Source organism: Neopelma chrysocephalum, unplaced genomic scaffold, assembly GCF_003984885.1.
Source record: "Neopelma chrysocephalum unplaced genomic scaffold, ASM398488v2 Primary Assembly neopelma1_98, whole genome shotgun sequence".
NCBI classification, from domain to species: domain Eukaryota; kingdom Metazoa; phylum Chordata; class Aves; order Passeriformes; family Pipridae; genus Neopelma; species Neopelma chrysocephalum.
The window spans coordinates 4,345,952-4,373,099 of NW_020897761.1; the positions used below are offsets into that span (position 1 = coordinate 4,345,952).

Sequence of the window (27,148 nt, forward strand, 5' to 3'; positions counted from 1 at the left end):
CCTTTTCACTGATGGTTCCTGTCGCATTGTAGGGATGAACCGAAAATGGAGAGCAGCTGTATGGAGCCCCACATGACAAGTTGCAGAAGCTACTGAAGGGGAAGGTGGATCGAGTCAATTCGCAGAGCTCAAAGCTGTCCAGCTGGCCCTGGACATTGCTGAACAAGAGAAGTGGCCAAGACTTTACCTCTACACTGACTCATGGATGGTAGCCAATGCTCTGTGGGGGTGGTTGAATAGATGGAAGAAGGCCAGTTGGAAACACAGAGGGAAACCCATCTGGGCTGCCAATATGTGGCAAGACATTGCCATCCAGGCAGAGAAGCTGATTGTGAGAGTCCGCCAGGTAGATGCCCACGTGCCCAAAACTCGAACCAATGAGGAGCATTGGAACAATGAACAGGCAGAGCGAGCTGCACGAGTTGAGGTGTCACGAGTGGATCTGGATTGGCAGCACAAGAGGGAGTTGTTCCTAGCTCAATAGGCCCATGATGCCTCAGGCCATCAGGGCAGAGATGCCACCTATATATGGCTGCAAGACCGAGAGGTGGATTTAACTATGGACGCTATTGCCCGGGTTATCCATAATTGTGAGACATGTGCTGCCATTAAACAGCCTAAGAGAGTGAAGCCCCTGTGGTATGGTGGATGTTGGAGTAAGTATAGATACAGGGAGGCCTGGCAGGTTGATTACATCACACTGCCACAGACCCACCAAGGTAAGCGCTCTGTGCTCACCATGGTGGAAGCCACCATGGGATGGCTGGAGACGCATCCGGTGCCCCACGCCACTGCCCGAAATACCATCCTGGGCCTTGGAAAGCAAGTCCTGTGGCAACACAGCACCCCAGAGTGAACTGAGTCAGATAATGGGACCCATTTCAAGAACAGCTTAGTTACCACCTGGGTGAAGGAGCATGGCATCAACTGGGTGTACCACATCCCAAACCATGCAGCAACCACGGGGAAGGTTGAATGCTGTAATGGACTGTTGAAAACCACCCTGAAAGCATTGGGTGGAGGGACCAGCACTAGCAAAGGCTACCTGGTTAGTCAACACTAGAGGTGCTGTCAGTTGAGCTGGCCCTGCCCAATCAGAGTCCCTTCACACCGCAGATGAAGTTCCCATAATACACCTGAGAGGTATGTTAGGTAAAACAGTTTGGATTAACCCTGTCTCAAGCAAAGGCAAACCCATTTGTGGGATTGTTTTTGCTCAAGGACCAGGCTGCACTTGGTGGACAATGCAGTAAGATGGAGAAACACGACATATATATCCCAAGGGGACCTTATCTTTGGGTGAACTGTGCATAACACTGTGCCTGTATTTGTATGTAAATATTTGTAATATGCGTATAGTTGGGGTAGTGTATGTATGTATATGGTTGGAAAGGTTTAATTTGATATAGTGCGTTGGTATGAAAAAATTTGGGGTGGATATTGTTACAGCTTCTCTCAATTTTGGATTTATAATTGCTTAGGGGGAGGAGCTTGGTCTTCTTCATAACTTGCCCTCCTTAGCAAACACTTCAGTCTCGTTAAACTGAGACACCCTTCTTCCTTCCAAATTACTCTACAGAAAGGCAAGACAAGCAAGACAGGTGATAAAACTGTAGCTGGGAGTGCCTCTGTGGCCATTGCCAGCTGCATCGTTTTTTCTTTTCCTCTATCCTGCCAGATGGGAAATGCTGGATGGAGAAAAGAAAATAGCTGGGTAAGCACAGGCCCACGATTTTGTCCTTATATAAGTCATTGATTTACAAAATAGGGTCTCAGGAAGACACTGGAGGAGCTAAATCTGTTCTCTGACATATTAGAATCTAGTCAAATGTGATTTTTTCCATCTGGGTAAAGAACATGTTTGCTGCCTCAGGAACACTGTGTCTTCCTGGGTATGGAAAATGAAAGATGGGAGAGGAGACGGCTCACCAAGTCACAGCTGAGAAGCTGATATTTATTCCACACTTCTCTGCTTGTTTAGGCTGTTCCCAATCCTGTATTTTAAAAGATGACAATTTCTCTGTGCTGCTGAAATTGACTTCATTGTGTGGGGGTTTTTTTCCCTCTTCAGCCTCTATATCTTGTATGTTTTTCACTAGCAAATGACTTGAAAGTGTTCAAACTAATTTAAAACTTTTTTGTACTCTTTTCTCCTTTTAGTGTGAAGATGTTCTGCCTAACATCCAGAAGAGTACACCTGAAACAACACCTGAATGTGGGCTGGAAGACAGAGTGGATGTTCGATACCTTCAGTGCTTAAACGGGAGGCTGAGGTTCCAATGGCAGAGTCTGCATGCTCAGCACCAAGAGCAGTGCAAACTTTTGCACAAGGTAAATGATTCTTCTAACTCACTATGACGTTGTTTATTATTTAAAAGCCTTGTCAGCTAGAGCTAAATGTACAAATTATTCTTGTTTGCTAGTTCTGCCTTTTCTGTATATGAGTGAATTACTCTAAATGTAAATATCTCCACCTTTCCCCAGTGCAGCAGAACCTTGAGAAAATGCAATATATACAGTTATGTTTGTAAAGTTATAATTGTATAAAAGTGTCCTTTGCAGTCACTTCTGCAACCATAGGCTGTTTTCATTGTTCTAGAAAATGCCTGGTAGAAACAAGACAGAGCATTCTGGTCCCACAGACAAGAAGTAGTGATTCAGAACTCTTAAGTTCCCTGGAAACGTGGATTCAAAATACTGAGCACAAATATGGAAAGCAATAGCAAAATAAGATAGCAGTTTCCCATTCCAAAGTACTAGGCTACGTCTGAGCAGAACCCAGAATCAACCTGGTTTTAAATCAGGGATCAGTAATAATCTCTGCATTGCTAAGATTCCAGTTCTGTTTCTGTTTATGAATGTTTAGATGCCTGTCTGGAAATCACATACATCTGGGAGCATTATGTCTGTTTAGGATGGAAACAGCCTTCAGTCCTGGAGTTGACGGTGGTGACTGCAGAGACAAAGTAAAAATCTGGTTCTGAAGATAGTCCTAAAAGTTTTTAAGCTTTGTTTTCCCTAGGCTGTCTTTTTCCATTCTTATCTCTTTGGATAACTTAAATGGAGTCAGTTATTATTGTACCCAGAATCCTCACAGAAAACCTCTTTTTTTGAGACTAAAAACAGCTTTGGGAAATTTCTTCTCCAAGAACATTTATCAGAAAGTTGTCAGGATCATCTTCACCTTTGAACGAAGATGCCTTCTTGGTTTTAATCCTGTGTCTGACAGAGCAGTGCTGAAAACTATAACGAGGTTACATTTTGTTCTTTCCATGAACTGATTGCTGGGGAAGATGTCTGATTGACAGCACCAGGGGAAAGATCAGGTGCTGTGTGTGCAGCATCTAAAATAACCTTTTGCTTCGCATTGACCACTGCGGATGTGGTTCCCTGACCTGGGAACAAAAGATAACAATTCACTGTAAGTGCAGGTGCAGTCCTTGGCTTTTGCATTGTGATTACAGGCTGTGATGTTATTGAGAGAGGTGAAACCCCAGTGAAATGATTGGCATCTTCTCCCCATGATAAGCTACTTCTGTGTAGGGTATGTTGATTTTTATAGTAGGTGAGGCAAATACCTCCATAACTCATCATCAGCTGTCTGATTTATTTAGTACTTGACAGTAACAAGTCATTAGGCAGCTCCAGTGCCTCAGCTTGCGGTTAATGAGCCCAAGGAAGAATTAAGAGCAGGTCAAACCTAAGACCTCAAGTACAAGCAGAGATACTCTCAACGGTCCAGATCAAACACCGAAATAATGAAGAGATGTGCTGATTGGCAACATGCTAAACTTGTTGACAGGGGAGATGAGGAGATGATGACCTTCCTGGGGGAGGTTGTACTTTGAAATAAACTTGGACTTATTTTTTATCTCTGAAGGAAAAATGTCTTCCAAAGTTAGGACAGCTACACTCAGACAAATCTAAGAGACAGGTTAGTTATGGTGCCAAGTCCCTGGACCATGATTTCCAGAATCTGGAAGAATAAGCAGGAGGGAGATTGTTTGTCTGTTCTTCCAGTTTCCTAAAGCTGCCATTACTGCCTTCTCCAACCATCATCACTGGACTAAACTGAAAGCAGTAGTGGTGCTGGTGATGAGTGTCATGGTCAGGCTGTTTTGCAGTGTGTAGAGGGGCTGCCACCATGGATGTAAACAGAGGAGGGTAGAACAGAGCCCAACTCCCTCCCTCTGTGATCCCACGCTGATATTATGTGTGCTCAAATACATGTGTGCAACTGTGGGAGTTCTGTTCAGTGCTGTAATGAAGTGCAATATCCTGATTTATATTTTAGTCTGAATTAAAAGCAGGAGAATTGGAAGGTAAAAGTGACTTTGGAAGGGACTTCTCTACAGAGCCACATTAATGTTAACATTTACAGTAACACAAAATATAACATACTTGCACAATTTAACAGCTGCATAAACAGTAATTGATATTTCCTGACTCTTTCTGGAGAAATTGCTTCTACTGGTGCATTAAGTTCAAAACTTTTAAACTATTGCATGTGTTGAAGGCTGAGCTGACCCAATATGACCTCTATGTGAGCTGCTCCTTTTTTCTAATAAACCACAAACACAGTGTGCAAAAGGCTAATGAGTGTTATGTTTTTTAATTATGCTGACAGATTTACAGAGGGCTTTCTCTACAAAATTATAATTATGGCTTTTACTTGCTCTATTTAATAACTTACCAGGTTATGTATCTCAGCTGTGAAACACTCTTATTTACTGCTGATCATGAGCTATAATTCTTGCCAACTAGTGGCAACACACAGATTTCATTCTGTGACTCATGTGGGCTCTAAAATACCATATTCTCTATTTGGGGCTTTCTGAGAGAAAAACACCGCAGTTGGAAAATATGTGCTTATTCAGAAGATGACTGCTCTTCCACTCTTTTTCAGTATGGATATTGCTGGGGCCTCTATCTGCTCGGTCCTGCCCTTGCCACTTAAGGTTGATGGTGTGAAGTTCTGCAGTACCCAGAGCAGGTTGCCGAAGCGGGAAGCCTCTCTGGAGCTAGAGCTGGTTATGTGCTGCAAATTGCTTGTTAGGTGGTCTGACTGGCTGTTCCTCTCTGCTAGTTCTTCTGACGAGCTGCTTTTCAGTGATTTCAGCTCCCAGAAGGCATGTTGAAGCCTACAGACGCACACATGTCCTGCTGTAGTAGGAAGACTTCCTCAGGGAAATCTTAACCTCTCTTACTGCTGAGGAGTTTTGCAGCCTGAGGGTATGAGCTGTTGAGTAACATTATAATGGCTTCTCATTGCGGACAGGTTGGCTCGCTTTGAAAGTATAATGTAGTAATACCATTATAATTCCCTCGAAATTCTCAGCGGTGCATATTTACTTGATATGCCTTCAAATATATGGAAACGTGAAGAAGGATCAATTACCGTGTGAAGGCAAGCCTCTTGGTTCTTCTATTCTGTTTCTCCCTCTTTCTGCCAAGTGCCAGAGGAATATCTGTCTGCTCAGTTTTTGATCCCTCTTGAATTCACGGGAGAGAGCAGCTGTTGTTATTTAGTCTCTGAGTTACAGCTTTGCCTTAAAAAATGTGAATGAGAAGCCTTGCATAGTTTCAGAAAAGCAGGTAGGAACTCTATAGTTTCAAACCGGCATTTTTTGAGTGGTCTGTTAAATGTACTGTTCCTTGATCAGCTTGTGAGTTTGTGCAAAACTGATGGATTTCCTGGGGGTATTTTTAGCTATCTTCCATCCTGAAATAGTGGAGGGTTAAATCAGATTCAGAGATTAATTTTTTTTTAAGTAGGTGAATATCTGATTGTGCATATAGGTTAGTAAGAGTAAAATGATATTAAATGGAATTCTTGATAATAGAAGAAGAGTTCAACATAATTGGAATTATCAGATCATGGTAAGGCAACAATAAGGGTTATAATATGATTGGAAACTGTAAGAGTTTTGTTTTGTCAGTAAGAATGCAGAGCAGCACTGAGAGCCACCACCTTTGAATGGAGTGATTTCTTGTGCCTTCTCCTAAGATAAACAATATAAAATAAGATGTAGTGCAGTGGATTGGTTTGATCATATCTATATATCTGATGATGTGGTAAGAGTAAAGGAACAAGGATAAAGTCTTGATCTATGAATAATAGAGGGCAGAGACTGACTGGTGCTGGGTAATTACCTCATTGTCAGTAATTCTTGAGTGAGCTAAACTGCAATTGTTAGATGCATCTCTGTCTTGACATGAAGAGTCTACCATGTTCCTCTGTAAATTACTACATTGGTTATTTATATATTTCTTGTCTATTTGGTTTGAAAATCTTTCCTTTTTTTCCTAAATCGAATCTGCCATTACATCTCAAAAGCACATCCTTTGATGCAGTGGAATTTTTTCCTCTCATGCAAATGTGTGTGAGCTGTGACCAAGCCCCCTTTTCATCTTCTCTTAGGTGGATTAGACACCCTGCAGGGAGAGCAGCTTGTCTAAGCTCAAGGGCGTTTAGGAATTGGTGCTGGAAACTCCCCAGAAGTGGTGCTAAGTGGGGGGCTGTGCCTGCACTCTCATGCCAAGGTTAGTGTGAGGTTAAATCAGAGTCTGATTCCTGCCTCCACCTTGGTGTATTCCAGTGCCATGAAGCAACAGCTATACGTGCTCTGTCTCTCACCCTTTCACCTGCTGCTTTTGCCTTGGTACAATTTCCCTCTTGAAACGTTGTTTTATCTTCAGTACCTCGTGGTTATCAGTAACAGATAGCAAAAATACAAATACTGGATTATTCCATTATCCATCTAGTCTGGTCTCAGGGGAACACCTTATTACTCTGTTGTTACAGCTTCAGTGTATTTGTTTTGGGCTTTAGCCAGTGATGCTGCTGCCACGTACATTTGAAAAGGGGCTGAAATTCATTGCTAGTGGGACCCAAAGGTTTGGCAGCCGGTTGCACAAGAATGCAGCAGGGAGAGGAGTGGCAAGAAGAAAGGAAGAACATTGTGTGGGGAGGTACTCTTTTATTTTTAAACTCGCATAGCTCTGCACATGTGACAGATGGTTGCCACCAGAAGTGAGTTTTGGGAAAGGAACGCTAAAATATTCTGAAGTTTCATGGAAGGGTTGATAATTACCCAGTGCCTGTCAACTTTAAAATAGTTGTCAATACCCAAGTGTATGATAAAGTTCATATTAGAATAAAGAAAGAAAAGCAGGAAACATTCTCTGTCTTCTGGCAGAAATATTAATGAAATATGAGTGATTGTCTGACAAATGTGCACTGCTATCTTGTTTGGCAGCTGCAGTTATTACAGTAACAAAGAGATCAGCTCTGAATAGGAGGAATTGCTTTTTATTGTTCCCTTGACTAACTTGGGAAGCTTCTTCATCAAGTAATTGATGATACCAGCACCAGTGCAGCTGGGACAAGGTCTTGGTAAGCAAAAGCCAAGTATGTAGCAGCAAAAGAGAAACTTACTGTAACTAGGTAGCATTTTCTACTTTAAAGGAAGAAATAAAAAATTATTCTGAGGGTATCCTTTAGCTCTGTTAAGACTCCTGCTATCTGTGTAAATGGTTTCTCCTTTCATGCTATGCACAAGAGCATGTGTACTGTAAGGAAAAAGACTTTAGGACAGGATGAAAAGAGAAATCTTTCAGTTTTACTGTGGCAGCAGCGATCGCAATGCCTGCATGTGGTAACACTACCAGATGGACTGTTTTGTGAGATAATTGTGGTGCATGTTCAGCCTTTCCATTCTGGCTGTTTTAAAAAGGTCTGTTGTATTGGTGGTAGTAGTTATATTTGTACATATCCATTGGGAATGGGCTTGTAACCACTGGTTCACATCACCATTCTAATCCATACCAACTGTTAGATGTTAGCTAATGATCTTCCAAATGATCTGGTCCTTGCACTGACAAATATCTTTTAAATCAATCTATTTCAGATCCATTTATTCACTAGTGGCTCCCATGTGGACCAGGTTCTTGGACATTTTTCTGTCACAGAAACAGATCTCGTTAGACAACCTGAGAACTACAAGCAGGTAATGCTTCTGTAATTCTTGGATGCTTGGTATGCTTTACACAGATGTTGTTCAAGAGAAGACTGCACTCCCTATAACATTTTTTTAACTTGGTTTCCAACTGAAGTACGGGCTTATATATTGAATTGTCAGTTTCCTCAGTTATAACTTGTATTCACCAAATCTGGTTTGATAGAACATAAACTCAAAGGTATTAGGCTATGACCAGATGGCTTTTGAATATTTCCAAGACTGGAGACTCCATAGCTTCCCTGAGTGACCTGCTCCATGCTCAGTCATCCTTACAGTAAAGTATTCCCTTAATGTATTCAGACAGAACCTCTTAGGACATCATTTTTTAGTGTACTGTTTTACCCTTAAGTGTAGATTTCTACTGTTCTCAGTTATAATAGATGTTTCAATTTATTGTTCGAAGTAGTATAATTCACTTCTTTTAATACAGTATAATAAATTTGTTTTAAAAATCAGTTTGTAAAAGTTCATTTTGTGTGAAGCTGAAGCAAGGTGGAAATCTTAAGCTCATCCCTAACAAAATCAATATTTGGCAAATTTCTGCAGTCTGTCCAGGTCTGTTTGCTCAAAGAAGATATTCTTTCTGCTGCTAGCATAAGAACAAAAGTGGGCATTGTAAATATTGTGCACAAAGAAGTTCAGAACAGTTGATTCGAAGGTGGGAGGATAGTGTTATGTTCGAACCCCCTAAAGTAAAGTGCACGTTAGTCTTTCATTACTGAGCATTTCTTGGATGAACAGCTCACATCCAGCCTCTTGATAAAATTCATCTGTTTAGAACATTTTCCAGGAAAATTATTGTTTTTCTAGAGCAAATGGCTCTAAGTCAACTTGAGATTTCTTTTTTGCTTCTGCTTTGCGGTCCCTCTCCTACGGTTTGCTCAGCAGCTTGGAACACACAGCAGCACATTGCTCTGAAGTCTATACTTTGTAGTCTTCCAGATCTTACAAAAGTCTGTAAGGTATGACAGGCTGCTATTAGAAACTTAACTGGCTGCATAGAAGGACTTTGCAACTACCTTTTTCCCAAAGCCTTACCTTGATTATGACCCTGACCTGTGACAGTAAAGCGTAACAATGCTCCTACAAAGCCTGACTGGTTTTGACTACTCTGTTAATTAATCATTCCAGGAGTTTTTTCTTGCACTCTACCCCCTTTCCTGAAGTCTGCTCCAGGTGCACTGTTCAGGGTGGGGCTCAGGATAAAATGGAAGGAATCCTTCTGTACTGTAAGCATTGTGGTTAGGCAAAGTGCTGTACTCAAGTAGGTTTAGTTGGCTAAGCTATGTTGCTTAGTTAAAATGAATGGAGTCTTCAATCCACCTTTCCCACGCTTAAACAGCAAATACGTGAAACAAAAGCGGGGTGATGACTGAGAGGCACAGAGGCAGGGTGGCAGAAGAAGTTTTCTTTAAATAAACTATGAGTGGCCACAGTGTCTGTCTCCAGTTTGTGGGCTCTGACAGGTGCAATCCCAAACAGGTTCCAGCTCCAGTGCGTGTGTGTTGGAAATTCTTTTCCTATGTCACTTACTGCTTGGACTGATCCAAAATTGGAGTTGTTTGTCAGCCTAATCAGCTGTGAAATTCTTAACCTCTTGAAGCTCTCAAGCCTATTCAAGAAAGGAGGTGTCCTCTAAGCTGCTCTCATGTGCCTGATTCTAAAATAAACAGGCAAAATTGCAGGAAATCATCACAACACTTCAGTATACATGTTTTCGAGAGCCTAATGGTTTTTATGGTCACCATATGAGCAATCTTTGTAGTTTTTGTCTCCCCTTACCCTTATTTCCCAAAAGCAGCTTCCAGAAGTCATATGTTCGGTATGTATGAATAGCCTGATATAACAAGGTGGTACAGACTTGAAAAGGCATCATTGTTTCAAGTGTCACTTTTCCAGATGGATCTAATATTCAATATGCAAAGTGATGCTGCTTTGGAGAATGTAATAAAAAGCCTCTAATTTTCAAATATCTTGTTAAGGTTAAGTACATTATGCATATTTGAGTAGCTTGGTTTTCAAATATTGGTGCAGATGGTAGCACTCTGCCAAATGCTTTTTCCAAAAACTGTGAAATAGTTTTTTTTCTTTTCAAGTAATGCGATATTTCTCTTTATGTTACTTCGAGTAAGAACCTGCTGCATGGATCAATAAAAAGAGCAAGCATGTCAATATGCCTTACTGTAATGCACCTCTCTTGGTGGATGATGTTATGAATTCCTTCTCATCTTAGGCATCCTCTAAAGCATAGTAATGCAAAGTGGATCGAAGCGTCAGAAATTAGCTATCACAGAAAGGACTTTGCTCTCTTTTTGTTGAAGCCTCGAGTTAATTTTCGTCAAAAATATCCTGTGGGATATGTTGCTCTCACAGCAAAACAGGAGATGTTTAGTCTGACAGGAGAAGTGTCATAGGATATAGAGAGCTGTGAAGTTAAGCTTCAGTTTATGAAATGGAAGAGTCATGCTGCTCCTTTTCTATAGGAGTTGCACATAAATTTCTATAAAATGTTCTTCCCTTGGATTTCTGATTATAAAACTCTTTTAGTGCTTTTACGTACAGGGATTTTACTGGACATTATTATTCTTCTATCATCATAAATGTCTTTGTCAGATTCATGGAGCTGGAAGTTTTCCAAACCTAATGGTTTTAATTATGTTTTTCTCCAGTGGGGCATGATCAAAATTCCAACTTTTCCTGTCGTTTGGCTTGGCTGTGGTTATATATATATATATCTGTGTGTGTGTGGCTGGGAGTGGCAGGTCACTGCTGCATTTAGTTCCTGTGCTGCCCAGGGGTGTCAGTGTAGGGGAGGTGGTGTTATTTCAGCTGGAGTTCAGTTTCCAGTTGAAGTGCATGTGCATGCTCATGTTAGCTCTTGACCTCTGCGCATACATCCTTTCCTTCCTAAGATGCTGTCGTGTGTTTTTGACCCCCCTGGCTTGCAGGGTGTTGCAGAAATACACTGGTGGTCACCTTCTCAGCAGAAGCCCCTCAGTCAGTGGTGATGGTTGTGGAGCTGTTTGCTTGCCAGGCTGTGTTAGAGCGAGCAAACTGGGGGATGCGTACAGGGAGCTTGGGTGGTCATTGTGTATTTTCTTGAAAATCTCTTGCACGTGTCACTTAGAGTGTCCTAGAAAATAGTCCAGAGCATCTTAAATGTCTTGTGTTTTGATGCGTTTTCCAAGCTGATCAGTTTTTTAAATGGTTCCCTTAATAAACTGGGGTACAGTTGGGGGGCTGCTGGTATTTGCCAGCCTGAAATATCTCGGGGCAGAAATGGAGTTCTCGTGTCTGGCACTGCAGCTAAAATAATTTGGAAGCATACTTGGAAGAGCATGAAGAAGATGTGGCTGAGGGTAAGCAGCATCTGCCTCAAACTTTGCTGGGCAGTAAGAATTGTCTCTGAGGATGTGATCTCATTCCTCCTGTGGCTGTAAGGACAGTGGCTGTGATGTGTGACCACTTGGGTAGCTTTTAATTTTTATGAGCTTAATATAGTCCCATTCTTGTCTATCAAGCCTATTTACCTTAATTCTTCATTGCAGTGTCACCAGTTCTGAAGTTTACCTTGAACTTGAAAAATGTATGTTGCAGTTGAGTCCCTAAATTAACTTTCTCATCAAATTGTTACCATATAGAGATCAATGAACTTTGAATGAGAACAGCCTAGTCTTTCAGTGTCTTCTGTCTCTTCATATACTGCTTTATATGTGGAATTCAATCTAAGTAGAGATTAAATGTTGAAACTCGGGTCATTGGTACAATGCTGGCAGTGCTGAAGTGATCATTGAAATTGTAATGAGTGAAGATGACATCTTTAAATGCCAGTAAATCAATTTATTGAGTGTGACAGCAAATAAATAATGCAACTGTCTGCCAGATGGACATGCAATGGAGTTGACAGAACTTGGATGTGAATAGCTAATAATTTTATTTCAGAAATATATGAAAAATATTTATGCTTGTTGATTGTTAACATGTTTTAAGGGTGATTTATTTGGCTTAAGAAACTAAGGTCCTGGGTAGCAAGTAAATAGGAGCAAACAAGTAGTCTGCCTGACTTTGCATACATAATGAATCATCAGTTCCATACCCATAAAAATTCAGGTGAGCTTTAGCTCTCCAAGCAGCAGGGGTTGGGTAGGATGGGATAGGATGGTGCAGGCATAGCACCAACCCTTTTTCTGGACTGTTCATGTATCGGGGAAGGAAGCCAATGTAAAGTGTCTGTATTGCTTCCTTCAGTCAGGTGGGATCCATAATTTCTTATTGGGTCATTCAGGGGGTAAATGATCAAGATGTATGATCAGTTGATTGTGAACCCTAAATCTTGTGGCAGTTTCCATTTAAAACATCTGTCCCAGATGGCTGTTACAGATGGGTGACACAACAGGTTTATTCTCTGTGAGTTACAGCCAATGATTTGAATTTATGCAAAACACTAAAGAGCTTCTGTGCCTTTCAGAACAAGTGCATTCAAATTGGGATCATTAGGAACTGATAAAGTTGGAATTTTTAAAATTGTTGACTGTGCATTTACTAGTTACTTTGCATGAAATTTGAATCTTCAGCTGTTGTCATGTGCATGCACACGTGGGCTTGTGCACTTGTGTAAAGTCCCCCTGATCTAGTGAAGTCTTTTATCTGCATAAACGTGTTACACAGAAAGAGCAACCAGTGTATACAGAGCATCCGAGGGACAGCACCACCTCCTGGCATGTGTGGGAGGGCAGAGCTGCAAAAGGGAGGTCTGTTAGCTAATGTAAGTTCTTCGGTTGGCTACTGAATAATTACTGTGGTATTCCATTATCTCCAGAAATGGATCCTAAGTTGCTGACCCTCTTGGATGAAATTGGAGTAACTATGGCAGGATAGTTCCAGCTGCTGTGTCCCAGGCTATATTTGGTGTCCTTGTGCTGATGGTTTGGGACCTCATGGAATGTTCCTGGTGGTGACACACGCTGCAGGCAGGCGCTAAATGAAAATAAACAGTTAAAACCCTCTGATAAGCTTGACACCGTGTCACATTATTGATTTGACACAGACCTGTAGTAGTATTTCTGTAATCAACCCTGTTGTGGTCTTATATGGTGGGGTGAATAATGTAACCTTATTTGAATCTCAAAGAGCCTGTTAGGGAGCCATCTGATATTTTATGATGTCCTTCCGTCTGTTGTACAAGAAGCAGTTGAAGAACATATTTCTCAGAGTGTAGATACCAGTGGAAAAAAATTACATTCATCCTATAGACAGTGATGCTGCTGTGTGGAAGGTTAATTTAGAGACTGAAGGCTTGTACTGCATGTAAATTCCAGAAAAAATATTTGTTCTTTACTGAAAAAATGTCCTTGAGCTTCAAGGACAAACTGCCTTTCTTTCTATAAATTATCATAGATTCAAAATCTTCTGTGATGCTCTGGCAACTAATTCTGTTTGATCTGACCCTTAGCTTTTTGTATGTGTATTTCTTCATTCCCTTAGTAAAAGCCATAGTTCTGTCATTTTCATCATGGAACAGGGATATTTTGTGTTGTAACTACTGTTCTAATTAAGGGCAACTTTGCCTATTTGTCATCGTGTTTCAGGTTTTTTTGAAAGAAAAAAAATAATTGAATTTTTCAAGTGGATCCTGCATAAAAAATAACACAGCATAAGAGGAACTGCATTGAAGCTTGTGAATGTTTGTGAAAACATGGGATTTTCTTGTTTTGGTTTAACTTTTGTGCATTTTCTGTGGAAAATCCCCCGTTGGCCAGTCCTGATGCCACAGAAATCTTCACGGATTTATTTTACTGGGTGTTGTGCCGGGGTCTGTGTGAGCTCTTCACAGAAAGATTGTAGTGTGAACTGGTTCTCCAGGTGAGGAGAGACTGTGTTGCTGCGAATGAGATTGTAAAGGTGGAGAACAGTCTCCCCCAAAGGAGCACAAAGGTCTGTGACACAATTCTTGGAGCAATAGCACAGAAGAAACAGCCAAGCTCTGAAGAATTTAAACAGAATGGGATTTTAGACTTACCCTACACACTGCCAGAATTAACTTAGTTTGAATTAGTAGTGACTCCTCATCATTTACCAGATATGCTTCCAGGGCTTCAAAATCCAAAATCTTTGGATTTTGGCCTTGTTGAATTTTCAGAACACCAAGTAAGCTGATAGTTTATGTAGAAAGAACAATTTTTTTCTTTTCCTTTTACAGAACTTTTTAAAGGTACAGGTTCTTCTAGGCCAATGCATCTAAATTTTTACCTGTTTTAAAGCAAGTTTGTTTTTCATTGAAGATTGCTGATGGCTGCATGTTAAATAAGTTTTTTAATGATGAAATGAGATGCAGTTCTAGAACTGCTGACCTTTAATAAATTTCAGGGTTCACCAATGAATTGTATGTTAGGCCCATGGACACACGTGTTTTGAAAAGGTCAACTATGACAAGTTTTTTGAATTTGCATAATTATGCTCACCACAGCACTTTGAATAAAAATAGAATATGCTTTGCCCTTTTAAAGTATTCAGGTTTTCCTCTCCTGTTTTTAACTTACTTTTACTAAACCATTCTAACATAATTGATTAAAGAACACAGGGAACATGGACTGTGTTAGGAGCTGCAGACTAGGAGCTGAAGTAAGACTCTGAACAGGCAGAGGAAAGGGATAGGATGGACAGTAAGGAACCTTTTTGCTCTGGCTCTTGTTTAGTGAAGTCAGGAGTTGGGAGAGACCCTTGGACTAGAGGCCTGCATAAGGGCATTGGGGAGGCAAGGTAGCTGATATGAAAGAATTCAGATTGTCTGGGTGAAAAGAGCACGAGGGACTAAATGTGGACAGGAAGGTCAAGACTGGAGAGGAAAATTAGGACAGGGAGCTGTGAATGAGGAAGATGAGTCTGTCTAAAGACTTGAATCGCTGTCTTGCTCCTTGTGGGATTCTGAGAAATTACCTGCTTGCAGGAAAATGTCATCCCCCTCCAATGATGATCCAAGTGGACTAGTTCCTGATGCTGCAGGAGGAATTTTCAGAAGTATCATTCTAAAAACATCAAAGTTATCAATAATCTGAATGGGAGCACAGTGTTGCACTGTAAGATATGTTTATTAGGAACCATTGTATCATTCAGAGAGCAGAGTGCCTTATTTGTGAGTCAGAGCTGTGGTGAAGAAAGTGGTTGAAGAAAGGTGAAGAAATAGGAGTGAGAGTGGGAAAATCACTGGAAGAGGAAGGAAGCCAGAATAGCTGAGGCAGCAGGGCTTTGTCCTAGAGAGCTGCCATGCTTCTGTGTCGTAGGATTCTCAAATTCCCTAGGTTAAGTTACTTAAACTAGACTTACCATGGTAGGAAAACTGCCTAAAGCATCTGCAAGTTGTGGAGTTGTGCTGGATAGACGTATTCATGAAGTGCTTTATAGTAATTTTTAAATTTCCTGAAAATCGTGTCTTGGAAGTCTCAGTTGAGGCATCAAAAAAAGGAATGGAAGCATTTTACTTACATCTCCTTGTTTTCATTTTCTAGTTGCAAAATGACATTAATGTCATCGTCTCGTCTCACATGGGTCATTAGGAAAGATAACTTGTTTATCTGAAAGATAAAAATTCTGCCTTCAGAATGGGATTTGAATGATGTGTGACAAATAAGTCTATGGCTTCCCTGTGAAGAACAAACAATAATATGCCATTTAAAAGGAAAAGGAATAGCATGTGGAGTGAGCATCAGCCAATCTGTGCCCTTGGTGAGACAGATTATGAAGGAAAATATTTCGGTTGCATAATTCTAAACCTTATACACATGGGATGGACAAATTAGTGTTGTTTAGGCAGCTTGAATTCCGGCACTTTTTAAGTTTGAATGCTTCAGTTTCCAACTTTAGCATTTTTCCTGCTGGGTTGTGCATTAGAGGTGTAAAACATGCTTACTGCCATGTGCTCTGAACAACACTGCCAGTCAAAGGCAATGCTTTTTTCACCCTTGTTAAGTGACTTAATGCTTTGTGTTGTTCTTCCAACCACAGTTACTTTAGACATTTTACATGCATGATAGTCAGGTTGGTGAGAAATAGCATGGGCACTGACATTAATATTGCAGGGGAAAGCAGATCTAATAACGTATTGCATTATAGATGGGGCTCCAGCACCTAAATGCAGGAGGCCTGGAGGCTCACACAAGAGAGCTTGAGGGAGCTGAATGATTCAGAGCATTTGATTTTTGATGGTTCAAATAAGAAGTGGAGGTTGTAAGGATGGGTTTAATACGAAGGTCACCTGCAGGCTAAAATGAAATGTATCCTCTGTCCTGTTTATGATGAGCAGGGTCAAGAGTGTGTTGGTGATCCTTGGCTGGTCTGAGCTGACTTTCTGACCATGTTAGAGACTCCTGCCCTGTCCTGGACTACTGCTTTCCTGTTGGTGCCCTGGTATCTGTAATCTGAATGATGGAGCAAGGACTAGCTTTAAGCCTCCATGAGTTATGTTGGTTGAAAGGCATATTCTTTCTCTGTAGATATCTCTAATTTGGTGTTTTGGTGGTGTTACATCAGGAGTAGAGTGGCTGCTCTTGTGCTGTGCCCAGTGAAATTGCTGCCCTGGGATGGGTAGAGTTTCAGACCCTCCAGGGAGGATGAGCTGTGCTAGGAAACACACATTTTCCTGGGAATGTTCAACACAATGAAAGTTTTTTGGTTCTCTTAGTGGCACTGCCTGGATTACCTTTAAAATCCAGAATACTCATTACTTATTGTTGTTTTTCTGGGAGAGGACTCTCTTGGTTTGGTTTTAAAGCTTGGTACCTTGAAGGTTATTGGGAAAAGCTGTTGTATTTTGTTTCTTCTGGCTGTGTACATGGGAACCCCTCCTTAGGCTGACTGGAGCTGACAGTGCATGCTGTCTTACAAATGAAGTGATTTGGTGGTTGTTATGCATTTCCCGTAGAGGAGGAGAGGGGCTACTGAGAAAACAATTTAAAATGGAAATCAAAAAGCTCTGGGCGATTCAGATATAATTTTTCTTTCCCACATGTCATTGCAAGGCAAGAATAAGTGCTAAGAAAGCAAAGAGACTGTCAGTGACAGCATGTGCTGCCCACCCTCTGCTGCGTGGCAGGAACAAAGAATGTTATTCCTGCCTTTTTTAATGAGTCACTCTACAGAAGGCGCAGGTAGGCTGCCATGTCATTTTCCTTCTGAAATGCTGTAGGCAATTGGTTTTCAGTTCATTTGCTGACATTTGTCACATAAAACATGGTTTGCTGTAGTAGTTATTAAAACGTGTTGGAAACAGTGGATCCAGGTACTCATTTGCAAAAATGAGGCAGAACAGATTCAACCCTTGTCATCTGTGTAAGATTAGGAAGAATTACAGAGGTCAAATGGCTTCAAAGCTGCTTTTAGACAGTGTCTATTTGTAATTGAGTTCCTGATCCTTGTTAAGAAAGTGAAAGGCTCTGATCAGCTGTGCACTGTAGAAGCAAGAGCAGTCAAAGTGTGCAAGGTAATGTATATTGGAGTTTCTAAGGCAAATTCAAGTCAATTTTAGAAGGAAAAACTTCTAAAAAAAAGTTAAAATACAAATGACTTGCCTTTGAATGCTTTGTGTGGTCTCCTCTGGGGGCAGGCAGTGGACCAGTTGTCTTGGGTGAGGAATTCCTTTCCTAACTTCCCTGGTCATTCCTGTCGTGGTGGTGCTGGAGGTTTTAATATCCTTCTGGAAGCAGTGGGGCTTGGCTTCCAGATCCTGTCTGAAAGACAAGCAAGCATTATCCAGAGCTAAGAAACAGATGCTAGTCGGGGTGGAAGTTTAGGCTTGATGACAGGAGAAAAGATACCCGTGGGAGAGTTAATTTAGGGAGGTTCAAGAGGTCAGAAACGTATGGAGTGACTCTCCCTCATGCTGTAGAAAGAAAGAAAGAAGCCTCTGCAGGAACTAAACTGCTTTGAATTTCAAAAGATGAATATGATCAAAACAATTCTCCTTCCCCACAACTGTCTGTGGCATCAGATGGTTTCTGTTCCTCTGATGCTGGCTGTTACCAACTGGTTCAGTTCTGCCTGCTCTGGGACAGGCACTTCCCACCTCTGCAGTCCCCTTGGATCATGCTGTTGGTTCTCTTTCAAAGCAGTGTGGAGTATCCCATCCCAGAAGGAGGCAGAGACAGGTAATTAAAGAGCTTTGAAAAGCAGGTAAGGACAGAGAATGGCCAGTGTTTATGTGTCGCTAAAGGAAAATCCTTATATCCTTTTAACCAGCTTTGTTAGAGATGGGCTGGATTAGTGAGCGGGAGCATGAGTGGAAAACTATGGGACACTGAGCTCAAATTGGTGTCTGATTGTTATTGGTGTCCCTCTGGGATCAGCTCTTGGTCCAGTACTGTTTAACATCTTATTCATGGCTTGAATGATGGGATGGAGCACACCACCAGCACGTGTGCTGGCAATACCAGATTGGGCATAGCAGTGAATATTTGCTCAGGGGGTCCGAGATGGGCTGGAGAAATGAGTGAGAGGAGCCTCGGGAAGCTGATCTAAGGCTGGTGCAAAGGCACCAGCTATTCCATCTGGGGTGGAATAAACCCCCTGCTGGGAGCTATCTGCTTAATAAGCAGCTTTGAAAAACACCCCACACAGGGGAAACGGAGGGATCCTGTCCCTCTTCCCAATGCTCGTGAGCCTGATTGCCAAGTGTCTGGTTTGGGCTCCCCAGGTGGGATGGTGGCACAGGAGCAAGTCCAGGAAGGCCACTGAGGTAGTCAGAGCTGGAGCATGGGCCAGGCCCTTCTCAGAGGTGCACTTGGACAGGAGAAGGAACAACAGACACAAGTTGGAACACGACAAATTCTGGCCAGATAGAACAGGAAAAAATTACTGTGAAGGTGTTCAAACTCTGGAACCAGATCCTGGAGAAGGAGTGACATCTGCATTGTTGATGTTTAGGACTTGCTGGGCAGAGCCCTAAGCACCTTGCTCTCAGCAGAAAATTGGATTAGAGACCTCCAGAGGTCCCTTCCCACCCGCATGGTTCAGCTCAGCAGCTGGCGGTGAGACCCTTAGCATGAGACCAGCTTCTTCACTGACAGGCACTAGCTTGTCACCAGCCATGAATCATTTAGTTGTTGAACTTGCTGCCCAATTTCATTTTCCCAGTGCCTCTTCTGAAGGAAGGGTGCTTTATTTTTTTTTTTATTACTCCAGACATGTTTAGTGCTAAAATATTTCTTTAGATATTTTTTAAGCAAGGTGGCCTCTGGCTACAATTAGTGTCCAGTTGGAAGAACTGGAAGCATTATATAGCAATGCTAAAGCAAATCATTCTACCTCATAGCATTATTACCTTGATCTGAAAATTTCCCCAGGCTGCAATTTGTCACTAATATTGCTTTCAGCTAAACTTATCCGTACAAAAAAAAAAAGGATTTAATAGAGCTGCAGTTCTGTAGTTGCCGTCACCATTTTTTTGGTGATGAGTTATTACTTAGTACATTTTACTGACCAAGCTTATAGAGTTCTTGGACCTTGAAAAATGATGCAGTGGTTTATCACGGACTCCATAAATTCTTGGGTTACGTAGCAGCAATATCTTAGTCTCCTACGCCATAAGAAAGAAGGGTATCTCTGAGACACGATAGATACATACTGCACTGATACAAACACTTGGTTGTGATTGCCGGTGGCAGAACTGATAGAATGATACTGAGCTTCACTGCTGCTTTTGTGCTTTTGCTTGTTTTATGCTGTACTTAACATAATTTGAATGCTGTGACAGTGGCAATGACAGTGACATACTATAATATAATTCTACCTGAGACAATGCAGCTGGAATTAATAAGCTGGAGAGACAAGGCTGAGGTGCTTTGTCATCAGTTGGCATTAGATTTTTAATTTTTTTTTCTGTGGAAGTGCCAGCAAACCCAGTGATGGGAGCAGGCTGCCCTGGCTCAGGTGGTGCTTTGGGCCAGCACAGGGAGGCCGGGCAGACTCTGAGGTCCCACACAGTGCTACAGAAAAGCTTGTGCCAGCATCATATCTGTTGTCTGTAAGCTGAATGATGAAATTCCCACTTATCAGCTGAGGCTGCTGAGGTGTGAGAGGTGTGTCTTGTATCCACATTTATATCAAAATACCCCGATCACGCCGCCTCTGAACTTTCCTTGTTAGAAAAGGTTGGAGTGAGAGTGGCTCAGTTGCTGACAGTCTTTAGCTAATGGAGTCTGAAATGGTCTCAATGGTCCAGCCAAGTTGATTTTAACTGAGGTATTGGACCCTGAAGGAACAAATTAAGTATCAGGAAAAAACGTTTAGGTAGGGAGCTTTCAAACTCATAACTCATCTCTTGAATTGTGCCTTGAAGCTCACAGTAACCACTAGAAAGTGCAGAGCATCTTTGCTTGTGGAGTCTGTACTGTTGTTGTTTTCATCCAAAAGAGAAATCAGTTATCAGCTTCTAACAGAAAAGGGACCTCAGGCTTGTCACTCTTCTCTTGTGCCAAAATACAGCTGTGGATCAAGTCTGATCCTGAAGTGCCCCAGAGCTATGATGACCTTGTGATCCCTCACTGGGGCCTCATGTTGTCCTCCATCCACCTTTGCATCACTTACCCCACCCAGAAAGTCAAGAAGTTCAAGACCACTGCATTCTCCAGCCTCGTGCTAGTTAAAGGAGACTACAATTAAATTCATACATTGCAATGGCTTTGGCCACAACTGAACTGTTTCTAGAAAGCTAAACTGAACTGAACCCTTTTTCTGGAGGCAAGAATGCAGCTCAGATTGGGAAGAGCTTTTTTTATAGCCTTGTAAAATTAAACTTTGTGTGCAATTGGCCCATAATGTTAACTCAGCTCTACTGGCAGGTATTTTTTATTTTTTAAATAGCCAAGGAAATAGTTATAAAATCAGCTATTACTCATGCTTTGCAAGAGGTTTTGGATTTGTGGTTCTTTTTAAATATTTGTTGTTTAATTTAAAGGACTGTGAAAGAGACTAGCAAGAGAAATGAATTGACATGAGAGACTGTAGCACATTTTAAATTAGTACTTTCTTTAGTCATTAGTGCATATTTTAAAATGTGTGAATATACCTGCATACACGACAGTCTATGATGGCTTGTCAAAGGAGAGCTAGGCTGGGAGACACTATTCATATCAAGTTGGCAAGCTTAGACTAATGCACATATTGAATAAATTTCTAAATTAATTAAGTAACATGAACATCTGTGATAATTCTGTGTGCTGTTGGATCTCCCAGGGTGGAAGCCATTCTTCTTTGTTTCTTTTTCTGTCTTTGAGTGAGAGCTAAATTTTATTTAACATTTATATATGAGAGAGCTGTCAGGTACTTGGTGTCAGGGCAGACATGGAACACATGCACAGAAAACATACGGCACATGTACATATGGAAATGCTTCTCCTATAACTGGCACTTCTTCTTGGTGTAGTAACATCCCATGTGGAAACACACAGAATCCAGGTTATTGGAACTGTTTGGGAGTGTAGCATCAATGCTGAATTCTGAACAGTTTAAGAAGCAAATTAGAAATTGCTTGTTCTTGTTGATTTCTATGTGTATTTCTGTGGTCTGCTAAAAATATAGGGAAATGGGCAAGTATATGGGGGGGGAAGGAAAAATAAGTATGGATAATGCTTTGTTCTGTGTAGAGGAACAGTCTGAATAAAAGCAGAAGAATAATGGTCTTTCTGACATCTGCTACATAGGGGTTCTGGTTGGCAGTAGAATAATAACAGCTGTCAGGCAGTACTGTGGTACAATTTGATGCTTTTCTTTGAAATCTTTTGGCTGAGATTTCTCTAAAGTAAATTGGGATTTTTGGTATCTACTGGATGTGCTTTAACTGAGCTAAAGGTACTTCATACTACCTGAAAATTTGGCTCTTCAGGAATGCCAGGTTAGGCACCCAAAGTCAGTTGTACCTTAAGGGGAGAAAATATGTACATTTTCCATTCCCCTATATCTCGATCTTGGCTGTTGAAGTAAAAACTTGCACTTTAGTCTTCTTTTTAATAATATTTTTTCCCTCTTTTAATGTTCCATTTCCACAGGGAAAATGCCAAGCGGTCCGTTCATTGACCTGTTCCTTTGCAAATGAATGTCATTGGTACATCCCAGTTCATTGCCCGTCACTGCGAAGGCTGTAGTACAACTTTTATCTGCCAAATGCCTCATTTTGTTTGTTTTAAATTCCATTTTCTTTCAGTTGCATTTTAAACAGCTGTTTTCTGAATCCCTCCACAAATAGCAATTATGTTTTATAATGATGATCTTTGTCACTTAAGTCTTTAACTAGCGGTTTGATTTCCTGCTCTCAGCAGTGAAAGACTGAGATGGCTCAATTGAAGTTTGAGCTGCAGTGGTATAAAACTGGTGTTGGTGAGTGCAAAAGTCATGTATTTTGCTTTAGGTGTTGGAGTTTTTGCACATGTCCTGGCATCTGGAATTACGCTCCTCCACCCAAAGCTCCTGTGTTTTGTATTTTATGTATTGCAAAAGATCCAAGTCCCGCTTTCCCTTACAGTCTTGCACCACAAAAAAAAAATACCGTTGCAATTCCAAAAGAGGTGATGCTCAGCACGCATAGAAATACCTGCTTCTGGAGCCACAGAGGGCTTTTCCCACTCCCTGCTAGGGTGTTGGTCAAGGTCCCTGTAGGGTCCATAGCTGGTGCTGGGAGAAGTTCTCATCCACTTCTGTCTTCTAGGTGCCTTTCAGATCTACTTGCCTCATGGTGGTTGGGCTGTGGTGCTTCTCCTGCTCTGTCTCAGCCCGCAGCTTTCACAGGCAGAGAGATGACTTGACTAGATCCTTATTTGCCTTGTGGCTAGAGGCTTCTTATTGTTCTGTTGGTTTTTGCTCTTCAGCTGCTAGTATTTCACACTACTCCAGCGTGACTTTCTAGTTTTCAGGCGTATTTATTTTTGCTTTAGCCTTCAAGGGATATATGGCAATGTCTTAAACCAGCTTTGCTTCTGGAAAAATCAGTGTGGAACTGAATCTTGGAGCACTGGAGTGTGTCCACCTACGGTGTTGTTTTTCTGTCCCAGCCTGAGATGTTTGTGATACTGAGATCTTCTCTGGGTTTTTTTTGGTGAAGGCAATCTCAAAACTTTTCCCTGCTGAAGAGCAGTTGGGGCAGTGTGTGACATTTTAAACTGAATGTAATCCACTAACAGCCTGCCTGCCGAGAGGCTCTTATTTGTCAAGGTTTAAGTGTTTTTTTCGATAAGGGAGTTTTGTACTGATGGAGGTGAAGCTGTGTTGAATTTGTTTGTTTCATCCGATGCTTGGTTAGGTCTCTAAATCCTTAATCCCAGTTATGGTTTACTTCTGATAATGTAAATTGTGTAACTCTCATGAACGTTTACCCCTTTCTTTGCATTTTTTGGAGTAAACTTCTCCACTTACCTTTTGTGGTTGTTAGATATTCAGAACTAGGATTCAGATTACCAAAATTCACATTTAATAAAACCATTTCCTATTAAACAACTAAAGTTTAAATAGTCTTGATGGTTCCCCCTATAAGCCTTCATACTAAACCAACCCTGTCTCAAGCCTGGAGTAATACTCCAGAGATGCTGGCATTTGGAGTGAGGTTTGCAGTGCTCAGGAGTCCAATGCAAGTTTTCTGTCTACAGACATATGTGAATAGGTGATGAATCAGCAGTAGTTTGTCTCTGAGCCAAGAAACATAATTTATTGCTGTAAGACCATTTTTTTCTGTCTAACAATAAAATGATTTTCTGAACATTTAGGCAGAGCAATTTTTGATTAAAAATACTTTTGCCAGTGGTGTGGTGGTTGAATGATGATTTGTGGGCATTGGAGATTAAGTACTTGTTGTGGGGAGCTCTCTGGAACTAAGCCTGTAAAAAGGGTGCATTATGCTGCAAATTATGAAATATTGATTTCTCTAACAGTCTACAGGCATCAATGAATTTTGTAATATGCTAGTAAATAATATGAAAGAGATTAATATCTCAAGAGCAAAAGTAATTACAAATGTGTTTAAATGGCATATGCATTAGATTTGTGGATACTGAAGAAGTTTCAACTTTGACCTCTTGTTGAGTACCACAGAATGGGTAGGGTTGGAGGGGACCACTGCAGGCCATCTAGTCCAACCTCCTGCTCAAAGAGGGTCCCCTGGAGCACATCAGGTTTGTGTCTAGATGGCTTTTGACCATCTCCAGGGAGGTATTCAAAACTGCCTAGAAGATCTTGTCACCTCAGGACTTTTGCAGCCGAAGTTCCCAGAGCTCCCTGAGGCCTGTGATCTGTGTTGGATGCTGGATGTTTGGCTTTGGAGATCACAGCCGCATGCCAGAGGAAGCGAGGCGTGTTCTTTACAAAGCTGGCATTCTTCTGCATCACTCTGAGGTTTCCTGGCAGCCTGCTCTGAAGCAGCTCAGTTAAGCACAGTTTACCCTCTATAGCAAAGCTGTTGCTTGCACCAGGGATGGTTTCTTTATAATGGTTTAAAGAAGTCGTTACTGCAAAGTGTTTGCTCTCAGCATTCATTATGAAATTGCTTCTCCACAGAGATTAGCAATTTGAATTTGTCATTACTTTTTCTCTCAGTGTAAATATTTTAGAGCAATAACTTCCTCCAGAAGAATGAAGGAAATGGATTTTGTTGTCTTAATTTTGTGTAGAGGGAAAGACAGTTTTCAAACGTTATCCTTAAGCATCACTTAGATACCCATGTGATGCACATTTCTGATTTGCTGCCTCGCTTTGTTCATGAGACAAAATTAATGCTTTTCTACAGACTTCAGTCTTTAAAATTTCATTGCGAGACGTGATAGCATCTGGGTCCTTAGGTCACTGAAAATGGGCAGCCAGCTTTAGTTATAGCTTATGAATTTTTTTTTTACATTTTGAGGGGTTTATGTAGTAGCAGAAGTGGAACTGCTTATTGCATATGTGTGAACTCTTGTTGGTACTAAATGAACAAGAAAAGGAACTGTCTTGGGGGGAAATGCAGAGGTACAGTTTGGGCCTTGGTTTCCACAATTGCAAATACACCTGAAATACCAGCTCTGTGTGACTTCCAGTGAGTGACCTAAGAAAATGTACGCCATTGACCTCAAAGTCACAAAAAGCATAGCTTAGTTAAAGAACAAGAAATGCTTGTGAGAGACTTGAGTAAAGGATGGAGATGGGGGAAGGAAGCTGTCTGATAGAGATGTTCATTCCTGAGTGCAGGTAAGTCTGAGTGAAAGTCTGTCACCCCTGGGTCGTGTGGAGGCTGTCCTTGTGACCAAATTCAAGACATGCAGACATGCGTCCCTTTCCAGCCTTGAATATTTATTTGCTTTTATGATTTTAGCTAAGATATCTCAAGGATATTTGTAGTACATTAGTTTTTATTGTGTTCTGCTTTATTCTCTGTGTTGCAATAACATCAAAGTCTTGCAAGGCCCATATAAAGGATGGCAGAGGATATTGTCATTCAGGAACAGTGCCTAAAGTCCCTCAGGGTAGAAACTCAAATGTTGGCTATTGCAGGCTTGCCTAAGGCTGCCAAGGTGTATTCCTTCTAGGTTGGAAACTGTCCTAGGATGAGCAGTGCGGTGATCCCATTACTGATTTAAGGCTGAAACAATCTAGGACACAGTTGCTGGCCTGATATTTCTGAGGGTGGTAATACCGTAGTGAAAGGTGAGGATGCTGTAGGTAGGTGAGTCAGATGAATGCTTTCAAATGAGCTGTTCAAGTTTTGTATAACTAATGGAGCAGTTAAAAAAAAATAAAGGCAACAAAATGCTCCCAAATGCAAAAGATCCTGAAGGGTTTGAGGTTAGGGGACTGCTCAGAAAGCTTTGATTATTGTTAAGGTCAGTTAACTCCAACAGATCCTTTACAGATTTGGTACAGTTTCAGAATCATGTCCTTCCAGTTGTGGTGTGAAAGCAAGTGGCAGTGGCATATGGCACTTCTAGCATTCAGGAGCTCCTCTAGTGAGAATAAAGATGATGACTATCTTTTTACTATGATTATTTTTTGTGAAGGCTCAAAATGAAAGACTCCCCATTCCAAACTTCAGCCCTCTTTAGTTGTAATAAGACATGTTCATAGTGCAATCACACACAGCTTGTGAGCACATTACAAAGCTACTTTAAAATCAAGTAACTTAGCTGTTGCCTGAATATTTAATCAACTTTTTGTCTGGGTTTTATTGCCAGCAGCAGATCCCATAATGTAAACCATTTGTGCTGTAGATATACCTAGGAAAAAAAGTAGAAACGAAAAAGGAGATAGAAACCCATTCTTCCACCTTTTTATCCCAGCTGAGCTTGAAACTAGCAGTCATTAAGCGTAATGCCAAGTGTCAGTTGTGCAAACAAATGTGTAATAATTGTATTTTGCGTGCAACAGTGTTTTAGAGGAAACTGCTTATAATTTCCAGCAGTTACTCTTGCAAAGTGCATTCCTTTCTTTGGGTCCTTTATCTTCAAGTTATATCTGCAGAATAAAATTGCAAAGTCAACTCATGCTTTGCAGTTACTTAAATTAGGTGATGTAGTAAACTCAACAAAACTAGCAGAAGACAGTTATCTGTATAAGGTGGATTTAACTAGTACTGATCTGGTCCTTATAATTTTCTTTGAGGCCACAGTTTTGTGTGTGTCATCTTAAAAAGTTGTCTTTGGTGTCAGATTGGTGCTAAAATTGTTCATTTCAAATATACATCCAGTACCAAAATTGTTAAATCTGATAAGCTTTGATTTATACCTAATTTGTTCACCCTGTCGTTCTTTCCAAGAACTTTTGTTTTACTGATATATAAATATTTTGTCTTGGAATGTTTCCTCCATATATGTGTGTGCATACATATGTGTTATGTATATATTTGTGAAAAAATAATCATGTACCTAGAATGTAAGTAGGTCTCTCTTTCATGTGCTCTCAGGTAAAGAGAGGGATTCCTCATGCAGCAGATCAAACAGTTTATCACATTTTTAGTACTATTTCAGAGTGAAGGGGTAGATGGGGTAAAAGTACTTTTGGATAAACACAGCTTATTTTGGTAGTCAAGAAACATAGAAGATTTGAAGATGGTCATGCACCTAATTATTTATCAGAACTATGTCTCTTTGATACCTCAAAACAATATGGAAGCTCACAAATATGCA

The 27,148-nt window shown here is 41.0% G+C and overlaps 1 protein-coding gene across 1 annotated transcript in view; it reads left to right on the plus strand.

The window, feature by feature from the left end:
* TEDC1 (tubulin epsilon and delta complex 1) overlaps nt 1-27,148 on the plus strand; it is a 73,567-nt gene that overhangs the window by 20,762 nt on the left and 25,657 nt on the right. The window contains exons 4-5 of the mRNA XM_027694541.1: nt 2,161-2,331; nt 7,911-8,009. Coding sequence (XP_027550342.1) covers nt 2,161-2,331; nt 7,911-8,009 — 270 coding nt within the window. The remainder of the gene's footprint in view (nt 1-2,160; nt 2,332-7,910; nt 8,010-27,148) is intronic.